Consider the following 19513-nt stretch of genomic DNA (forward strand, 5'->3'; position numbering starts at 1 on the left):
TTTATAACTGGAGGAATCCGATGAGCTATAAAAGCTCCGTTTCACAGATGTCTAGGAGGGGCACGGGGTCAGAACGTTACAACGACACAACAGAAAAACACGATAGGAGTACAAAGTATAGGAAAGGCAAAACAAAAATCACTTTAAAAAGTATACAATTAAAACTACCGGCTATAGCCCACAGAGGTATTTAGCTTATTTTCCAAAAGCGACCTGGCCACAAATGATAGCTCAACCAAGTGGCTTATCGTGGGTTAATTTATCGCAGCCAAATACTATAAACGCGTGATGCCGATTTTAAATGTGGAGGGGAAAACCGGAGGACCCGGAGAAAAATCCACGTGACCACGGGGAGAGAGAGACACCGCAAACTCCAAATATACAGCAGCAGGCGTCAGGGGTCGGGATCGATACCCACGACCTCCTGTATACGAGGCGAGGTAGTTAACATCTCGCCACCGCGGTGGACCGGTTCACAAGGGGATAGCATTAAAATAATGCCACCTGCTGGCCACACCTTGCAGTCCCAAGTATTCACCACGGCTCAGCAAATCAGACGTGTGCCAAGATCGGTCGCATTCATAGGTCAAATTTAGGTCATCATGCAAATTCGGAAGGGAAACATGTGGGCAAATGCCCCATTATGCATTTGCTTGTGACCACTGTAGCTGATTTACATAATAGAAACTTCCTGAACATTGTGTTCAATTCTGGCACCCAAAAAACACCAAAGACAAAGGTCCCCCGTATAGCCATCACATACTTGTGGGGGCAAGTTCTGTTAGCGAGCGCCTATGACGGCCTGCAGGGTACACGAGAGGGGTAGGGGGCCAGCACCATGCAGGGCTGCCTTTGTCTCCCCAGCGGCGATGTTTACACACCGCGCCAGGTACTAATTTGAGGCTGAGTCGACCTAGGGGAGGCCCACAAACGGTTCAGATATTCCTCACCGATGCTGCTGGCCTTGAACGGGAATCGCGCTGCGTGCTAACCGCTGCACTACCGCACAAAGCGCGCACACACAAGCATCAGCTGCCTCCCCGGTCCAGCAGCTGCGTCACGTGGTTGGCATGGACCCTGGTTAGGGTTGCCACCCTGTCCTGGTTGTCCCAGGACATCCATCCCCTTTCTGCGAGGTAGCTGCTGTTCTGGGCAAAAAAATATGCAAGCATTACCCGGTACACAAAAAAAGTCCCCGTCTTTTGTCAGTTGCGTAATAATGGCAAGCTGCTCAAGACAATGCACTAACACATTAATACGCCGCCTTCCTCCGCTCCTGCGAGATTATTCACGACCCACGAGGTGGCCAACCCCAGCCCCTCAAACGCCACCGCCCCCCACATCCCCACTCCCCGTCCAATCCTCCCCTCAGCGTCCGGGCCACCTCTGTCCCGTGGTCCCCGCTGGAATTGCACCGCCAACATCGGAGATCATCGCTGCTGCTGCTGCTGCTGCCCCAGACAATTGTAAGAAAAATAACAAAGATCCCCCGTGTCGCCTTAACATGACGGAAGACTAAAAATAGGTTTTTACCCTTTCTGTCAATAAAACAGGTGATGTTCAAACACCAAATATAAATCTTTTACAAGGAATCAAGTCTCCATTAACCACACGTGCTTGGGGTGAACAAACAAAGATGCCTCTGAAAATACACGGCGTGGTCTTTGAAACTGATTGACCGACGCCAGAGACAGCAGCCTTCTTCAGGGCCCAGTGTCACCACCAGTGTCACCACCAGTGTCACCACCAGTGTCACCACCAGTGTCACCACCAGTGTCACCACCAGTGTCACCACCAGTGTCACCACCAGTGTCAGAGCAGAGAACGCCATGTGGCGAGCAGCACAAGGACAATGCACTCTCAGTGGCATTTATAGCTCGGGGTGAGCAGCTATATCATACTTTGATACTGGCAAAAAATGCGCATGACCTTAACAAGACTGCAAGTGTTGTTAGCAACAAACACCTTCTGAAAGATCCGAACGCAGAAAATCCCTTCCACGAAGCTCACGGCCCACCATAAATCACATCCACTGCACAAACCGTGGCGGATGCGGGTACCTGATGCACAAATGGAAAATTAAAAACTCCTCCAGTGTGCGACTGTGGTCATCTATAACAGAGACCGTACGCAGTGCCCCGATCCACAAATACGAAGGAGACATCGCAGCGATACCACTCCGTCTGGCTTGACCACCTGAATGTGACATTGCAGTCGTTGCTCCGCATCTACGTCAACCGTACGAAATAATAAATGCTGTTATAGCAAGCATGTATGAAGGCCAGCACGGCGCACGAGGTGGTGGGTGGTCAGCACCACGCCCGGCCGCCTTTGTCTCCCCAGTGGCGATGTTTACCACACACCCTACACGAGTCGACCGCGGGTATCACAAGGACCGGTTCAGATAATCGTCACCGGCGCTGGTGGTCATGAGCGGGAATCGAACCCGGGTGGCCGGGTTCGCGGCGCAGCGCGCTAACCACTACGCTACCGCTCCCCTATTCTACAGCGCGCACACACTCACGCACATACGTACACGCGCACGTACAAACACGCACACGCACGCACACACGCAAACACGCTCACACGGACACGCACACCAACAGCGTGCACGTTGCCATGGCAGGGCGCGCTGTAAACCGAGCCCTGCCATGTCGACACAAGCTACAGCATCTCCCACCTAAGGGTGCAGGCAGGGCGCCCTGCACCCAGTCCACATCCCTCTGAACGTCTCACGGGTGTGCAGAGTTATGTCATCGACGTAAAAAGAGACAAAGGTCACCCGTATAGCCTGTCACAGGCTGTTGGGGCAAGTGCTGTTAGCGAGCACCTATGAAGGCCGGAAACGGCACATGAGGGGGTGGGTAGCCATCACCACGCCCAACCGCCTTTGTCTTCCCGGTTGCGAATTTACACATCGCACCAGGTACTCATTTGAGGCCGAGTCTACTTAGGGGAGGCCCATGACCGGTTCAGATCATCGTCACTGGTGTTGGTCGCGAGCGGGAATCGAACCTCGGGTCGCCGGGGTTCGTAGCGCTGCGCCACCACTCCACTGCTGGATGAGGACCGTGGGTGTTGTCTGGCCATACTTCACCACTCTGGTCAATGCGGGTTGGTGAAGGAAGGCAGCATAGTTGTGAGAGCACGGTACAGTAGACCAACCGGTGACCCGAGTTCTATCGCTAGCTCCGGCTAACAACAGTGCCGAGTGACTGCCACGGCGCCGAGATGTTAACTACCTCGCCTGGTATACAGGAGGTCGTGGGTTCGATCCCGACCCTGACTCATGTATATTTGGAGTGTGGGTGTTCTTCCCGTTGTCGTGTGGATTTTTTTGTCCGGGTCCTCCGGTTTTTCCCTCTGCATTTAGCATCACGCGTTTAGAATATTTGGCTGCTGCTATCAATTGCCACTTGATAAGCCACTTGCTTGAGCTATCATTTGTGGACAGGTCGCTTCAGAAAAAGAGCTACATAGCTTCAGTGGGGCTTATCTGGTGAAAACAAAATTTTGTTTAGTTTAGTTTTTAGTTTCGAGTGATATCCAAACCAGTTCTGGGCACCCACCCCTCACGGACCCGCACTGGTGAAGTACGGTCAAACAACCCCCATGGCCAACGATGACGTGGGAGGCCTTCATCTAGCAGTGAATTGACAAAGGTGCGTAATACACAATTTTTTTTTGCTAATAAACATTGCCGGAGAGTAATGTTTTGTTCTTGAAGCCCACCTCTCCGTGACGACGGTACTAGATGCCCATCTTCAGACTAAAACAGAACCTAGCGCAAAACAGCGGCAGCATTAACACAACGTCCAAACTTCACGTGATACGCGGTGACTCAAAACGCTTGTCAATGAAACAAAATCAAACTCGCGGCCCGACGGGGGCGAAGTTTTATCCGTTGACATTGTAAGTTTCGCAAGAGATCTCATCGACAGCGTGCCCTCTACATGTTGAACTTCCTGTCGAACTTCTTTCGCACCGTGCGTAGCCGACCGCGCTGAGCGGAGGCGCCGCTCTGATGAAGGGCCATCGCACGGAACGTCGCCCGTTACGTTTTCCTCTCTCTCTCTTTGAAGGCCACGCGGTTTTTGTTGCCACAGTGTTGTCTCAGGCGGAATTGCCCTAGGGGAGGCTCAGGACAGGATTTGGATAAAACCGCGTCCCCGCAGTGGTGACCGTGCCCAGGAATCAAACTCGGTTCAGCCGCGTGCAACGCTGCTATAATACACAAGAGACAAAGATTGCCCACACGGACATTAGATCATTCCCACCCACCGCCCCCCCCACAGCGTTTGACAAGCTGTGAGCGGGCACCTATTAAGGGTGGCCACAGCACGTGACGGGGCGCGCTGTGGCTGGAATCGCGCCGGACCGCCTTCTCTTCGTCCGCACTTCTGTACGTCCACACGCTGCGCCGGGTACTCACTTCAGGCGGAAATAGACTTCGAGGGGGGCGGTGGGGCCCAGGGCAGGTTGAGAGATGCCACGCGCTGCTGACGTTCGCCGTGGCTAGGAACCAAATTCCGGTCACCGGGTTCACAAGCGCAGGGCACTGTTATGCAAACAAAGACAAAGATACCCCCCACCCCGTATAGCCGTAACAGACTGTCGGGGCAAGTGCTGTTAGCGAGCAACTATGAAGGCCGGAACGGCACACGAGGGGGTGGGTGGCCAGCACCATGCCCGGCCGCCTTTGTCTCCCCAGTGGCGATGTTTAAACACCGCACCGGGTACTCATTTGAGGCTGAGTCGACCTCGTGGAAGCCCTGGACCGGTTACGATAATCGGCACTGGTGTTGGCCGTGAGCGGGAATCGAACTCAGGTGGCCGTGTTCGCAGCGCAGCGCTAACCGCTCCACTACCGTCCCCCTCATCCTCTTGTGCACACACACACACAGAACACATACAGCACAAACACACGCATCCCTCCGTGGCCTTACAGACTGCTGGGGCAAGTGCTGCGAGCGAGCACCCTGCACAAACACACTAGAGAGCGCGCAAAGCAGAACGCACAACTTTTTGCCATGGATAAGGTGAATGCATAACTGTGCGTGACTTTGTAATAAAGCTAGCACATTCGACTAACCTGGTAAATAATCCCAACTGGCGGTGGAGTGGTGACATCACAATACCTTTATTAGGGGTGTAATGACGCATCGATTCAACCAATTAATATCGATCCTTAAAGCCCCATTATCTATGCATCAAATCGCACCTCACGTTTTTCTATTCGTACCCGAGGCATGTGCAGGGAACGGGACCTCCAGAATTAGAATCAGAATATTTGTTTACACTGGAGGAGGAATCCGATGAGCTATCAAGCTCTCTTTATTTTTACCTACGTGACTTTACCGAAAAAACCTAAGAGTATGAATAAATATGCATGTTCATCTTCGTCTTCGTCCTCTTCATCGTCTTCTTCTACTCCTGTCCCCAAACCCACGCGGTCTTTCCCAATATTCTGCGCAGACCACTGCCTCTGCTGTTGCCATTGCCACACCTGGAGCAGTGCGCCAAGGTGCGGTGGCGATGATGTCACGAGAGAATTGCACCCGCAGAACATCCACGCTCTTCAGTCCCATTAGGCTCCGGCAATGTGAGCCATTTGGAATTGGGATCCGGACGATAGCTCTTCGCTAGTTCCCATTCGGCAGCTTTTGTCGCTTGATTTTTTTCCCCATTTCTTTTTTTTTGCTTGCCAGAGTGGTGATGTTCCGGAAGATTCCGGTGATGCGGTTACAGCTGAGCACAATAATCTGTTAACTCGATGAGAGATGACGATGTGCTGCCTGATATATTAGAGGAGTATCTCTAAGCAATCCACACTCATGTATACAGGGTGCCTAACAATGTGTTAACACTTATATAAGACTGTGGTTTTTAATGGGAAAAAGAACCGATAAGACACCGTAGCATGATAACAAATGGATATTAATAGCCTCAAAAAGTCAAAGAGTCTGCACTTGTTCGCCATCATTGTCAACACGTGCCTGGAATCTTCTCCAGGTGGTCTCCAGAGCCTGGAGGCACATTTCTTGCGGTATTGTTGCAAATTCTCAGAAGTGTTAACATTTTTTGAAGCGCCCTGTACATGTACCGCGTATATAATTATGCCATTTTTTTTCATCCAGAAAAACCGCACTGAGCCTTGAGACTTTCTTTCCAGGAGCGTCGTGCACTAGGATGTTTGGCCAATTCCGTGAGTCTTGTGATTATTATGTGTTTAGTTTGTTGTTATTTCCACGCCCCCCACCCGCACCTACAATTATCACAGTTGGCTACGTACATACGGTGCAAAAAAAGTTCAACATGTGTACGTACGCACTGACTTAGCTTAATGTGGGAGAGTTTTTAATTATTTGGTTCTTTCGGTAAAATCTTTATACGTGACTTTACCGAAAGAACCAAAGAATAATTCCTGCAGTCACGAAAGCTCCAAAATTAAGAGAGTTTTTAAATTCAGTTTTTTTTCTTCAGTTTAATGCGGGAGAGAGCCAAACAGCGTGGGGAAAACCCATCGCGTTAAGGGCGACAATGCTCAAAGCTCCGCACAGCTAGATTAAATTCGCAGATAAAGCGTATACTGTACAGTGAATTCAATAGGGTTGTACAGCATGTGTGGACTGCGCCTATTGCTGTGTTGCAATCTCCTGGCCACCGTCCAGCCCTTTCATCCCACGCCTATAACACCTGGTGTGCACTCGTTGTCACTCATCCAAGCACTCAGCAAAAGCTCAAAAGGCTCCTTGATCTTCCGAGATCTGCGGCGATTGGGCACAGAGTCGTTTGGCCAAGCAGAATATTGACCGAATGAAAGCTAAGCGGACGGGGGCCATGATATACGTCTCCGTCCGTCGCTTCTTGAAGGGACTGGAATGGACGATGGCCAGTGGCCAAGACTGATGTCAGAGTGGCAGCCAAAGGAGAGAACACACGCCGGCAGGTACGTCCACTGCAGAGACGGAGCATTGAAATTGGCTCATGTGCGGGGGGCTGGAAGGACGGTTGCACCGTGTGATCGAGAAGGATTGCAATCGGTTGGAGAGGCTCCCATCCGGCTGTGGATAGACCATAGATGACGATGACGAAGGTGATTTCATCGAACAGCAACAAGGCTTTCTGTCTATGTTTCAGCCTTTCTATGCGTTATCAAAGCCCCCCCCCCATCACCACCCCTTCAGCTGCGTCCAGTTTGGAAGGACGAAATTAAACGTCCGTAACTCGGTCTGCACGCCCGGTGTTATTTTTTCCAACACACGGAGCCAGCACAACTTAACATGCTGCAAATGCTTTCCCTGCGCCGTCCGTATATTTAGCCGGAGCACTCACACCTGCAGGCAGTAAAACAATGAAACCAGGGCCGACAAAGACTCGGCAGACACAGCCGTGCAAACGTTGTCACCCCATGTATTTGAACAGCGAAAGAGAACACCACTTCCGAAAGGCCACTGAAATTGCAACTCGATAAACATCCATTATCATTGCATTTTTTCTTCTCATCTAAAGAATGAACGGCTACATTTAGAAGATTTAAAAGAATGAGACAAATCGCTTGCGCAACGTGTAACCAGCGACGCACCGTCCACCGCACAGTATTCACTCTGTCTCGGAGAGAGAACGACTCGGAGGCGCGCAGAGGAACCCACGGACAAGCGGGAAGGCAGCAGCAGCAGCAACGTTACGAAAATAAAGTTTTGCTGGCTGGCTGCACGGAGGGAGGCCTTCATCTAGGATTGAATGAACCATGGCTGACGATGATGATGATATTGTAAGTTGTCATGATGCGAGCCGGTAAACCTACTGAAATAAAAATATGGAGGGTCACGTTGAAAGAAAGCGCAAGCTACTAGTTGACTTGAAAAATAGTTCTATGCTGTCACCACAGGGTGATGCACTGCTTTCTGTGCAAATGTATTCATCTTGTGATAACGACAATCGCACAAACAGAATATAATTGTGGCACAATTATTTTTTTTCTAGCCATAACCTACAAATAGCTGTCGTGCTGCGGCTAGTCACCGTGCTCATGTCGGAAAATTCGAGCAACCTCATCTAAAAACATGAAGCTTAATCTATGTGTGTTCTCGCGTGTGTGTGTGTGTGGAGCGCGAGTGCAGTGGTTAGCGTGCTACGCTATGAACCCCATGACCCAGGTTCAATTTACGCTCACGGCCAACACCGGTGACGATTATCTAAGCCGGTCCTGGGCCTCCCCGAGTTAGACTCAGCCTCAGAATCAAAGGTATTGGGTTAGATCGCGTACGTATAAATGTGTCGTACCCCTCCACCACCCGACACAGCCAGTAAGGCTTGTCACGTAAACAGCGCGCCAATCAGTTACTACTTCAGCCACAACATTTACAATTTGAGTAGTACGACGTTTCGCTGGTAATTACATCCAGTATCATCGGGCGATTTGCCAGAAGAGTGAAGCCATCCACCAGCTTCCGGTCTTAAACAGAGCAATAGGACGACGTCATCACTGTGAACCCATCTGGTGCAGAAATCCGAGGCGGGGGAGGGGGATTTCTCCACAAATCTGGCTCTCACCTGATGAAGCTGGTTGTAATTACTGGCGAAACGTCGTACTCAGATTGTAAATGTTGTGGCTTGGCTCTCCAACGAACCGGTGTGCTGTACTAGTGACGAATTGGCCACGTTCTGTTTACGTGACAAACCTTACTAATTGGCTGTGTCGGGTGGTGGCGGGTTTAACGACACATTTATATATTTACGCGATCTAACCCAAACAAAAAACCCTGTAATATCGATGATATTGGTCGCGAAAGCCCGTCTGCGTGTTCGACTGAGATTTACACCGAACCGCTCGACAATCCGCGGGTAAATTATCCGGGTTGTCGATTAGCCGTGAGTGTGAAAAACACAAATACAATTATTTTTACGAGTGCTGGTACAAATTATTAACTTGCTCCTCACTCAGCGGGGGTCAGTGACCTCGGTAACCACGCACCGGCAAGCAAAGGGACTTGCCTTAAGAAGCGACACAAAACAGATTGAATATTTTCGCCGTCACCGTTATTCACCCTGCGTAGTATCGATAGTTCAATTACAATGTGCCATTTTATTGAGGGACTGCGTGTTGTTGTCTTGCTGTGGTCTGGGACTGTTGCTGCTGTTGTTTTTCCGCTTTGCCCAAGCTTGCATTTAGTGTTGACAAATTGGGCAGGAATTTACTTACTCATATACTTGATGTGTTTTTATTTATTTTCAGTGACTTGCTTATCTTTTCTCTACGCTGCACTCCCATCGTTTATGTTTTGTTTCTTGTTGTAACTTGCTGACCCGCCCTTGCAGGACATCAGTGATGAAGAGCTTCACAGCTCACCTGATTCCTCCAGGATAAATAAAGATTCTGACTCATAGGCAAATAGTAAACAGTTTTGTTCGCCTAATTTACGCACAATGTGCTCTTCAACCTTGCTTTTCCTTAATCTGGACAACCCCTACATAGTATTGCCCCAGACAGTACAGAGTGGTTTCCTCTAGTTCACAACCATTCAGAATTATGATACATGAGAGTGTGCGTGTGTTCAACAACAATTAGCGGGCGTGGTGCTGGCTACCCCACCCCCTCGTGTACCGTACAAGGCCTTCGTATGTGCTCACGAAGAAAAACTGCCCTCACAATCTGTTAAAAGGCTATTTTGGGGACTTTGTATGTTCAGCGTTAGGACTGCCCCAACTCCGAAATCCTCCAGTTGCTGCCTATCTCTGCCACGTTTCTCGCTTGCTTCATCAATTTTTCCACACTCCAATAGTGGGCCAGGAAATCCACGACTGTGCATCATGGGCAGGATGATTGGGAGGAAGAGGGAGGCTTGACGACCACGATTGTTGTTTTTTTGTAAACAACGTAAGGAGAGATATGCGTAGGGTGGCCCGTATCTCAACATGCCTTTGCACCCGCACACATCCGCAGCACAACTGTTCGCACGCCGATCCCGAATACCCGCCAAGCCAAGGGAGTCGGAGGAGATTCGACGTCGGCGGTGTCAACGGATTGTCGACGCTTTTTTTTCATTGAAAGAAGCGGTTTCCTCGATCGCGCATCGATTCCATCCATCCCATAGATCCGCAGCTCACGAAATCGATAACGAGATCCAGTTGGAGTAGGTTCGGTAACGAACCGATCGTCGATTTGGCACGCGGGCAACGGCCAAAAACGCCCAAGCGTCATCATGTGCCAACGCCATGTGTACACGGCAGCAACCCCGTCGTGGTTGTCACCACCCGCTGCTGGATGTAGCCCCCCCCCCACCACCGTGCTGTCACCGTACTCCACCACCACTGGTCATCGGTGAAGGTTGGCCGGTGATTGCGTGCGTGCTCTTCGGTTTTTTCGGTAAAGTCACGTAGGTGGAAAAAAAAATAGATCACGACGTTTCGATCGCAACACAAGCAATCGTCATCAGGTGGGACAACCGCAGCAAGGAAAAAACTGCTGAAGTAGACTTATTTTTTCTTGTTGTGGTTGTCCCACCTGATGACGGTTGCTTGTGTTGCGATCGAAACGTTGTGATCTATTTTCTTTTCTACCCACGTGACTTTACCGAAAGAACCAAAGAGTATGGATTCCTGCAGCGACGAAAGCTTCAAATCAAGATTGTGCGTGCGTAGTTTTTTTGTGTTCGCGTGCAATAATTATCGACACGACTGAAATGCGGGGAATCAACGACCGTCACGAAGCGCGAGTCCCGAATCTCACACGCTTTGGGTGTAATGCAGTGCTTTGTTTTCAACGGCTATGCCCAAAGTTAAAATAAAATTAGCCGATTTTGAACGCGCACCAGGGCATTGTCTGAATGCAGTGTTGGAATTCAAAAAGCTCATCTTCAAACGTAAAAACTAAATAAATTTCTATTCTATGGTTCTTTCGGTAAAGTCACGTTTATTAACAGCTTGCCCTCAGAGGCTAACCTCCCTGTTCCCGATGACGACCGCTTGTGTTGCGATCGAAACGCCGTGATATTTTTATTCACTAGATTTTTATTATTTTAGTGTTATTATTTTTTCTATCTACGTGACTTTACCCGAAAGAACCAGAGTATGAATTCCTGCAGTCACGAAAGTTTTCAGTAAAAATTCCATATCAATTTCCTCTTTCGGTTCCAAAACGTGACTTGGGTAGCCACGACCGTCGGGAAGGTTTTGAGGAGAGAGCCGATAGGAGACGTATCGCTCGACCCAGCAAACAGCACCAACCTGACTCTCCTTCCCGCAAAGACGGCACACATTCTCACAAAACACTACAACACTCCCAAAACCAATCAGAGTGAAACTTACACCACAGCACACTCAAAAAACAATGCCCACATCTGCATAGCGTTTGGGGATGTAACTGGCTGCAAAAATTGTTTTTTTACTTTGTTCCGTTTCAAGACACATTTTCACGTGGCAACGCGATTTGGAGGCAAGCGTGTGGATGTGCAACACAATGCACCGTTGCACTGTACTGCTATGCTCGTTAGTATATGCGCCCTGCCTTCACCAACTGGCATTCACCAGTGTGGCAAAGTATGGACATAAAAGACCCCTGACCCGCCTGGTGTTGGGATGGCCGCCCTATCCTGTAGTGAAATGACAAACGAGCTGTGCATGTATGTGTACGACTTCCTCTAAACGTAAAATAAACATGCCCAATGTTTCTGTCCTGCCATTTGAACGTGATTGCACTCAGAGACACCCACCGCTCGACAAGTACAAATTTGACGTGATGTAAACTAAGCTATAAACTTTTTTATTTTACCAGGTAAGGCCCACTGAGCTATAAAAACTCTTTTTAAAAAGCGATCTGGTCACAAATTATAGCCGAGCGAAGTGGCTTATCACGTGGACATTTATAGCAGCCAAATACCCTAAACGCGTGCCGATGCTAAATGTGGAGGAAAAAAAGGGAGGACCCGGCGAAAAATCCACGCACCATGGGGAGAACGTGCAAACTCGATCTAGACAGGTGTCTGAGTTGGGATCGAACCCACGACCTTCTGCAAACCAGGCCAGGGGAGTTTATATCTCGCCACCGCGGCACCCCAAGTCACCCACTATTCCATGGAGTTTGAGAACGATTGCCAAATGCCACCTTCACGTCGTATCGCATCTCACCACCATAAACAAACATCAACCCACTCATCATGAGAACACGTTCAGGGCTTTCTGTTGATGGCTGGGGTGGGGTAAGGTGGGACAGATGCGTTTTGACTTTCCTGAACTATGTGTCTGCTGGCATGTCACGACGATTCATCACTTTATTGGTGTGAGCCTTGCATGTGTGTGTGTGTGTTTTGGGGAGCGATAGTGTAGTGGTTAGCACACTGCGCTATAAACCCGGCGACCCGGGTTCGATTCCCGCTCACGGCCAACACCAGTGACGATTATCTGAACCGGTCCTGGGCCTCCCCTAGGTCGACTCAGCCTCAAATGAGTACCTGGTGCGGTGTGTAAACATCGCCACTGGGGAGACAAAGGTGGTCGGGCGTGGTGCTGGCCACCAACCTCCTCGTGTTCCGTTCTGGCCTTCATAGGTGCTCGCTAACAGCACTTGCCCCTACAGTCTGTTAAGGCTATATGGGGGATCTTTGTCTTTTTTTTTGTATCGTAGTGGTATAGGGAGCGGCGGTGTAATGGTTAGCGCGCTGCACTACGAACCCGGCGACCCAAGTTCGATTCCCATTCAAGACCAACACCAGTGATGATTATCTTAACCGGTCCTGGGCCTCTTCTAGGTCAACTCAGCCCAAACGAGTACCTAATGTGATGCGTGAATTTTGCCACAAGGGAGATAAAGGCAGCTGGGCGTGGTGCTGGCCACCCACCCCCTCATGTGCAGTGCTGGCCTTCATAGATGCTCGCTAGCAGCACTTGCCACAACAGTCAGTTAAGGTTATACGGGGGATTTTTGGCTTTGTTTTATATAGTGCCTTGTGATCTCTGGGTGAAAGGCACTTTAGGATGTGTACATTATTATTTGAAATCAATCGTCTTACTCACGATGCACTCATCAAATCATGTGGGCATTGGGGCTTGGGTCTTTATGAAACTACTGTACCGGATGTCGGCTAACGAATTAAATAAGCAACGTACGATCAAGACAACACGACAAACTAAACATTCTAAGCTCTATGCATATAGTCGAACACGTAATAATAATGGGAGTGTTTTTGTTACCACACTTCACTATGCTGGATAGTGCAGGACCGTGAAATGGAGGTTCAGATCTCACCACTGATGGTTTACCGTGTTTGGAAATCAAACTCAGGCCGACAGATTCAAAGAGCAGTGCGCTACTCCCTGCGCCACCACTCCCCCACCCACGTAGCCCCCCATCCTATATTGACCCCAAGCAATTACATTGACTGGAAACGTATTTCATGTTTACTAAATGCAGGGTTTAACAACAAAAAACCCTGTGAAAATCTTTACACAGAACGGACAATAAAAATCCCCAGATTATAAACAAATTCGACAAATCGCATAATATTCAAAGCAGCATATAAGATAGTTTCCAGGTAAAACAGCCTGACGCTTAAACAAAAAAAACGACACGGAGAACTTGCGCTGGCAAGTCGCTTGATGCCAAGCACCGTTGCATCATACGTGGTGACCTCTGAACTCGTTTATCAGTCTCCACTTGTACAGTCCACACTAAAGGTTCCCCCCCTTAATGCCTGAACAGCCTTTTTGGGACAAGTTGCTGTGAGCGAGCAGCAGCTATGAAGGCCGGCACTGTGGCACACGAGAGGGGGTCGGGGTGGCCAGCGCCACTCCCGGCCGCCTTTGTCTCTCTCGTGGCGATGATTAAACACCGCATCGGGTACTTATTCGAGGCCGAGTCGACCTAGGGGAGGCCCACGACCGAATCAAATAATCGTCACTGGTCTTGGCCGTTAGCCGGAATCGAACTCGGGTGGCCGGGTTCGTAGCGCCATGCGCAAGTTGCTACACTACGGTACACACACCGCTACCACACGCAATTGTCAAATCAAGGTGAGGATGACTCAAAACAACAAAAAGTTACAACAAAAAGTTTACTTAGTTATAACCAACAAAATTCTTCGGTGTATCTACTCATCATCAGCAAGTCTTGAGACAATGTTGCGTCACGTGCGGCTAAACGGCACCATGGGTGGAGTGGTGGCGCGGTGGTTAGCGCACTGCCCTATGAACCCAACTACCTGAGTTTTACACCCGAGCCTTGCCTAGGCTAGGGTATATTTACTCACAAAAGACTCAACCCAATCTCAAGGATGTGTTTCAAGAGGTCCTGATACATTAAAATGTCTGGCCAGTTCCATGAATGTAAAAGTATCTGTGATGTATCATTCTTTCAACTTCAGATCTTCATATCCATCTCCAGTTTGCAAAAAGATTTGACCACTGCTAGCGTCCCAGTAAACATGTTCAACATTGGGCCAACGTCGGAACGTGGTTGGAACCATTGGACCAAGGTTAGCCCAACGTTCGATTCCCGCTCACGGCCACCAACACCAGTGACGATTATCTGAACCAGTCTTGGGCCTCCCCTAGGTCGACTGATCCTCAAATGAGTACCTGGTGCGGTGTGTAAACATCGTGGTGTTGGCCACCCACCCCCTCGTGTGCCATGCCGGCCTTCATAGCTGCTCGCTAACAGCACTTGCCCCAACAGTATGTTAAGGATAATGTTAAGGCTATAGGGGGATCTTTGCCCCTTTTATATTTTGATGACCTCACCGAGTCTCATGACACCTCAAGTTTCAGGAGACTCCTGCTTTTGGGAAGTTTGGACAAATTCTCTGAAAGGTCATCATCATCATCACGAGCCGTGGGCAGGCAGCCCCGTAGGGTGTCCACTGCACATGTCGTCATATTGTTTCCACTTTCACCCTCCGTCTTGTCGTGCCGATACGCTCCAGTGGTGGCCCCACATCTTTCTGCCACCAAATCTCTTGTGATGTCGTCACCAAGACATTCTCTCTGTTCGAGTCTTCTTCCTCTCTGAAAGGTGTCTATCAGTATTTCGGGACACTTATTGTATTTATTTATATCCGCTCACAGTTGAACAAAAAGCGAGTTTATGTATTTACCACTGCAATGGATATACATAGCCGCACTGACGCACACACATCTGGGCCATCATAGTTGGTCTGAAAAGGTGTAATTGGTCAGTACAGATACAACACATCCCGTGCCAAACTCACAATACTACGGTGCTTCAAACGCAAAACAATGGCTTCTGCAGCATCATCATCATCACCACCATCACCGCATGGCAGCAGCAGAAGTAGCAGTAGCAGCAGGAAGATGACAATCACACAGGTAGTGCAGACGTCACGGCAAAAGCCAAATAGGTGTCTGGCAAATCACGCTCAGGACGATTGTGTGCAACCCCGGGACACAATACAATAATACATAAATATAAATACCGGATGTCTAAAAGAGGAAAAGGCCGAAAATTATAACCAGCAAAAGCATTCAGCCAACACAACCTCTGTAGGTCGACATTTTCCGTTGGAAGCGGTCTTAATTGTTTTGCTCAACACAGAACTGGCCCGTTGTTATTGTTATCGTGTTAGTACCAATCGATAGGTCATGCGATCCCACAATTTACAATTTTCAGTGTGTGTGTGTACGGTTGGTTGACCTATAACACCCGCGCCTGTCCCCATGACCTCCTGCCAGAGAGCCTTTGACACTCCACGTGACCCCAATATGCACCCAGCCCGATATGTATTCATATTTCTCGCCGTTCTCAATGCACTGCCGCCTTTGTCACCCCCCCCCAATATTACACGAGTATTACAGCGGTGCAATTCTAAGCCACTGCCATCAATACAGTAGCCAGTGTAATGGCTGAGTCGACCTAGGCGTGGGCCAAGGCAAGTAACACTCTCCAGTCGAGAGCTATTGATTTTATTTAATCAATAGCCAGAAAGTTATCACGCTCTCCGCAGTACTGTATACACGATATTTACTGTGCAATGTATACGGCACAAAGTAGGACACACGCAGAGCACACGCAGTGCACACAAGTGTGGCATGGTACATAACACACACACATTTCAGTACACACCACATTATCACATACAACACACATTGCACACAATGTTCATTTAATTAAGTGTGTATGCATGTGCATTTTCTTTCGCGCCGTACGTATCCAATCGTGCTAATGTATTATATCTAGCACTGTGTATTGTGTATGTGGGGCACATAATAGTACTAATGTATCTTCTTGTATGTATACAATATACTGTACTGAAACACACACACACAGGACCACCGCATGACATGTGCAAGTTGATATTACTGTATATGGAAACAAAAATGCTAAAAGGCGGGGTTTCCTTTTTTTCTCTATCATAAACATTCCTTATTGTGAGCGTTCATGTCGCAGGGGTGAGCGCACGTCAGAGCAAGAGTCATCCTGGACAACGGGCTGGTCCAGATGTCTTGTGACCCCCCCCCCCCCAAAAAAAAAAGACCCATGTTTTTACCCTGAACATGTTATTTCTCCTTTGCCACATTCATACCTGTTTTAAATAAACCTTACTTTAAAAAAAAATTGACAATTGAATGGGTTGATGATCTCACGCAAGTCATCCGGGGCGACCCTGGACCGTAACGTTGCATGGCAAATACAAAGGTCACCAACATCGCCCGTATAGCCTTCACACTGCTGGCGGGCAAAGTGTTGTTAGCGAGCAACTATTAAGGGCGGCCAGGTAACGGCGCGCACGACGAAGGGCCCCGTGGATAGAACCACGCCCGACCGCCTTTGTCTCCCCAGTGGCGACGTTTACCACACAGCAGGTACTCGTTTGAGGCTGAGTCGACCTATGAGAGGCCCAGGACCCGGTTCAGATAATCGTCACTGGAGGTGGTGGCCGTGAGCGGGAATCGAACTCGGGTTCGCTGGGTTCGGAGAGCCCGGGGGGGTTAGCGCTAACCACTGCGCCACCGCTCCCCACTGATAGCACACACACAGCACACACACAGCACGCACATACAGCACAACACACACAGCACACACAGACAGCACACGCACATAGCCGAACGTCTGGCACATCACGATTCGTATAAATAGCGCAGCAGCAAGAGCAAAACATTCAATGATGGAACGGAAAAAAAACAAAACCCGGACGTTTTTAATCCACAAACCTCCACCCCACACCCCACCCACCCACCAATTCGCGTCTGCCGTGCAACAACCTACGAACTGTAGTAACAGTAGGGGGCAACAGCAAACATCATCATCATCAGCAGCAGCGGTGTTGCAGCAACATCGGTTGGGTTCAACTATCCAAGAAGCAGTGTCTGCTTGACTTGGCTACACATGGCCGTCTGCTGCAGCAGCAGCATGCACCTCGCGACGCACTTGGGAACAAGCGGCGGGGATTGTACCACGACAGGAGCCGGGGAACCCATCGGTGTGGCCAGACCACCATCAGTGTGGCCTCCAAACCATCGGGGTGGCCAGCAGCCCATCGGTCTGGCCAGACCACCATCAGTGTGGCCTCCAAACCATCAGTGTGGCCAAAAAACCATCGGGTGGCCAGACCACCATCAGTGTGGCCTCCAAACCATCAGTGTGGCCAAAAAAACATCGGGTGGCCAGCAGCCCATCGGTGGGGCCAGAACAACGATCGATGGGGCCTGAAAACAACCATCAGTGTGGCCTCCAAATCATCGGTGTGACCAGAACACCATCGGTGTGGGCAGAACAACCATCGATGGGGCCTGAAACCCATCGGTCTGGCCTGAAACCCATCGGAGTGGCCACCAACCCATCGGTGTGGCCAGAACAACCATCGATGGGGCCAGAACAACCATCGATGGGGCCAGAACAACCATCGATGGGGCCAGAACCCCATGGGTGTGGGTTGAGCAAGCGTGGTGTGTTTGTCGGTCTCTATCGCTGACGCCCAGCGCCAACGCAAAACTCCCATCCCGCCGTGATCCGTCAACCCCCCGCACGCACGCATCCCGTGGCTTACCGAGCAGGAGCAGGCGGTGCCTCTGCTTGTACTCCCTCTTCTCCGCCTTGAGCTTCTTGTCGATGATGTTGCTTCGCTTCTTGTTCGTCTTGCGCCGCGCCTTCTCGTCCTCACGCTTCCACTGCATCCTCACCACCCTCTCGCGGTCCGCCTCTCGCTGCTGCTGCTGCTGCTGGTCTCGTTCTACGTCTCCCCGTTGGTTCTGTTGCTGCTGCTGTTGTTGTTGCTGTTGTTGTTGCTGCTGCTGTTGTTGTTGCTGCTGCTGCTGCGTTGTCTCGTAGGCGAGTGGAACATCGGGGCCGAGGAGCCGAGCGCGTAGGCTGTAGCAAGCCCCCATTGTGGCTGCCGGCCACTAACAACAATCAGCTCGCCTGACTTGCGCTCCCTTTCGTTCTACTGCGATGTTATTGCTGCTGCTGATGATGGTAGTGACGGTGATGGTAGTGATGGTGATGATGGTGATGATCGTCTTGCTGTTGCTGCTGATGATGATGACGAAGAGTGTCGCCGATAACAGCCCTAAATCATCCAATTAGGAGGCCGCTTGGTTTGTCACAATCGCGAAAATACGGAAAATGACTTCCACCCAAGACGACTCCTGGCTGTCTGCAGCATCCAATCTCAACTCCCCCCCCCCGACCCTCCCCCAACAACACAGATTATCGTCACCAAATGTCAAAAAATAAACCCCCGCCGTTCACCCGTCCTTCCCCAACCCGCACCCCTCCCTATAACTGAACGAAAAATATCGAATGAAACCGCCCACTCGTGTGCTATAAGCCCCGTTCACGATATTCTTCATCGGCTCGCCAAAATCCCACCGAGAGAGAGAGAGTACAATCCTCCTCCGTTTACGTACACGGACCACGTTTGACGGCTAAACTTTGAGCGGCCATGAAGGTGCTTGAGAGATGGGTGGCTGGTTGTGTGTGTAGCGGCGTAGGGGGCTGCTGCTGCTGCTACTGACGCGATTCTGTGGCTCATGTGATCTCCGCTCCTGCCTCCTCCTCCTCGAGCCTGGCCCCTTGTACCGTATCACTGCGAGTAGCTGCACACAATGCACACTCGTACATCCGCTTGCCAGCTCATGCAGATGTATTTTTTTTGTTTCGTTGTTGTGTTCGTCTGTCCATCTCATACCTATGGGTTGTCATCTATTTATCCATCCCTCTGTTATTCGTTTATCTGTTGATTTATGTATTCATTGATTCAGCCTCCTATCCAATCATACATTCAACCGTCTATCCACCCACCGATATAACCACCAAACATAAACCCATTCACCTACCCATGAATTGGTCAACCGAACCATCCACCCGCCGATCCACTCACCCATCCATTCACCTATCCATCCATCCACCCATACATACATCCACCCGTTCATCCCAAATCCACCCACCTACTTATCAATCCATACATCCACCCATCAATTCACCTACTCACTTACCCATCCATCCACCAATGTATGTATCCACCCATGTGTCCATCCATCCATGGATCCATTGACTTAACCA

The 19513-nt window shown here is 49.9% G+C and overlaps 1 protein-coding gene across 2 annotated transcripts in view; it reads right to left on the reverse strand.

Annotated features, from left to right (window-relative positions):
* The window catches only part of LOC144727568 (guanine nucleotide-binding protein G(s) subunit alpha-like), a 91436-nt gene extending 72451 nt beyond the window's left edge, over window positions 1-18985 (reverse strand). For both annotated transcript variants that reach the window (XM_078606461.1, XM_078606457.1), the window contains exon 1: window positions 18000-18985. In XM_078606461.1, the coding sequence (XP_078462587.1) occupies window positions 18000-18336 (337 nt within the window). In that variant the 5' untranslated portion in view covers window positions 18337-18985. The remainder of the gene's footprint in view (window positions 1-17999) is intronic.
* Between the last annotated feature and the right edge of the window lie 528 nt (window positions 18986-19513).

Source organism: Lampetra planeri, chromosome 26, assembly GCF_965212315.1.
Source record: "Lampetra planeri chromosome 26, kcLamPlan1.2.h2, whole genome shotgun sequence".
Lineage (NCBI taxonomy): Eukaryota > Metazoa > Chordata > Hyperoartia > Petromyzontiformes > Petromyzontidae > Lampetra > Lampetra planeri.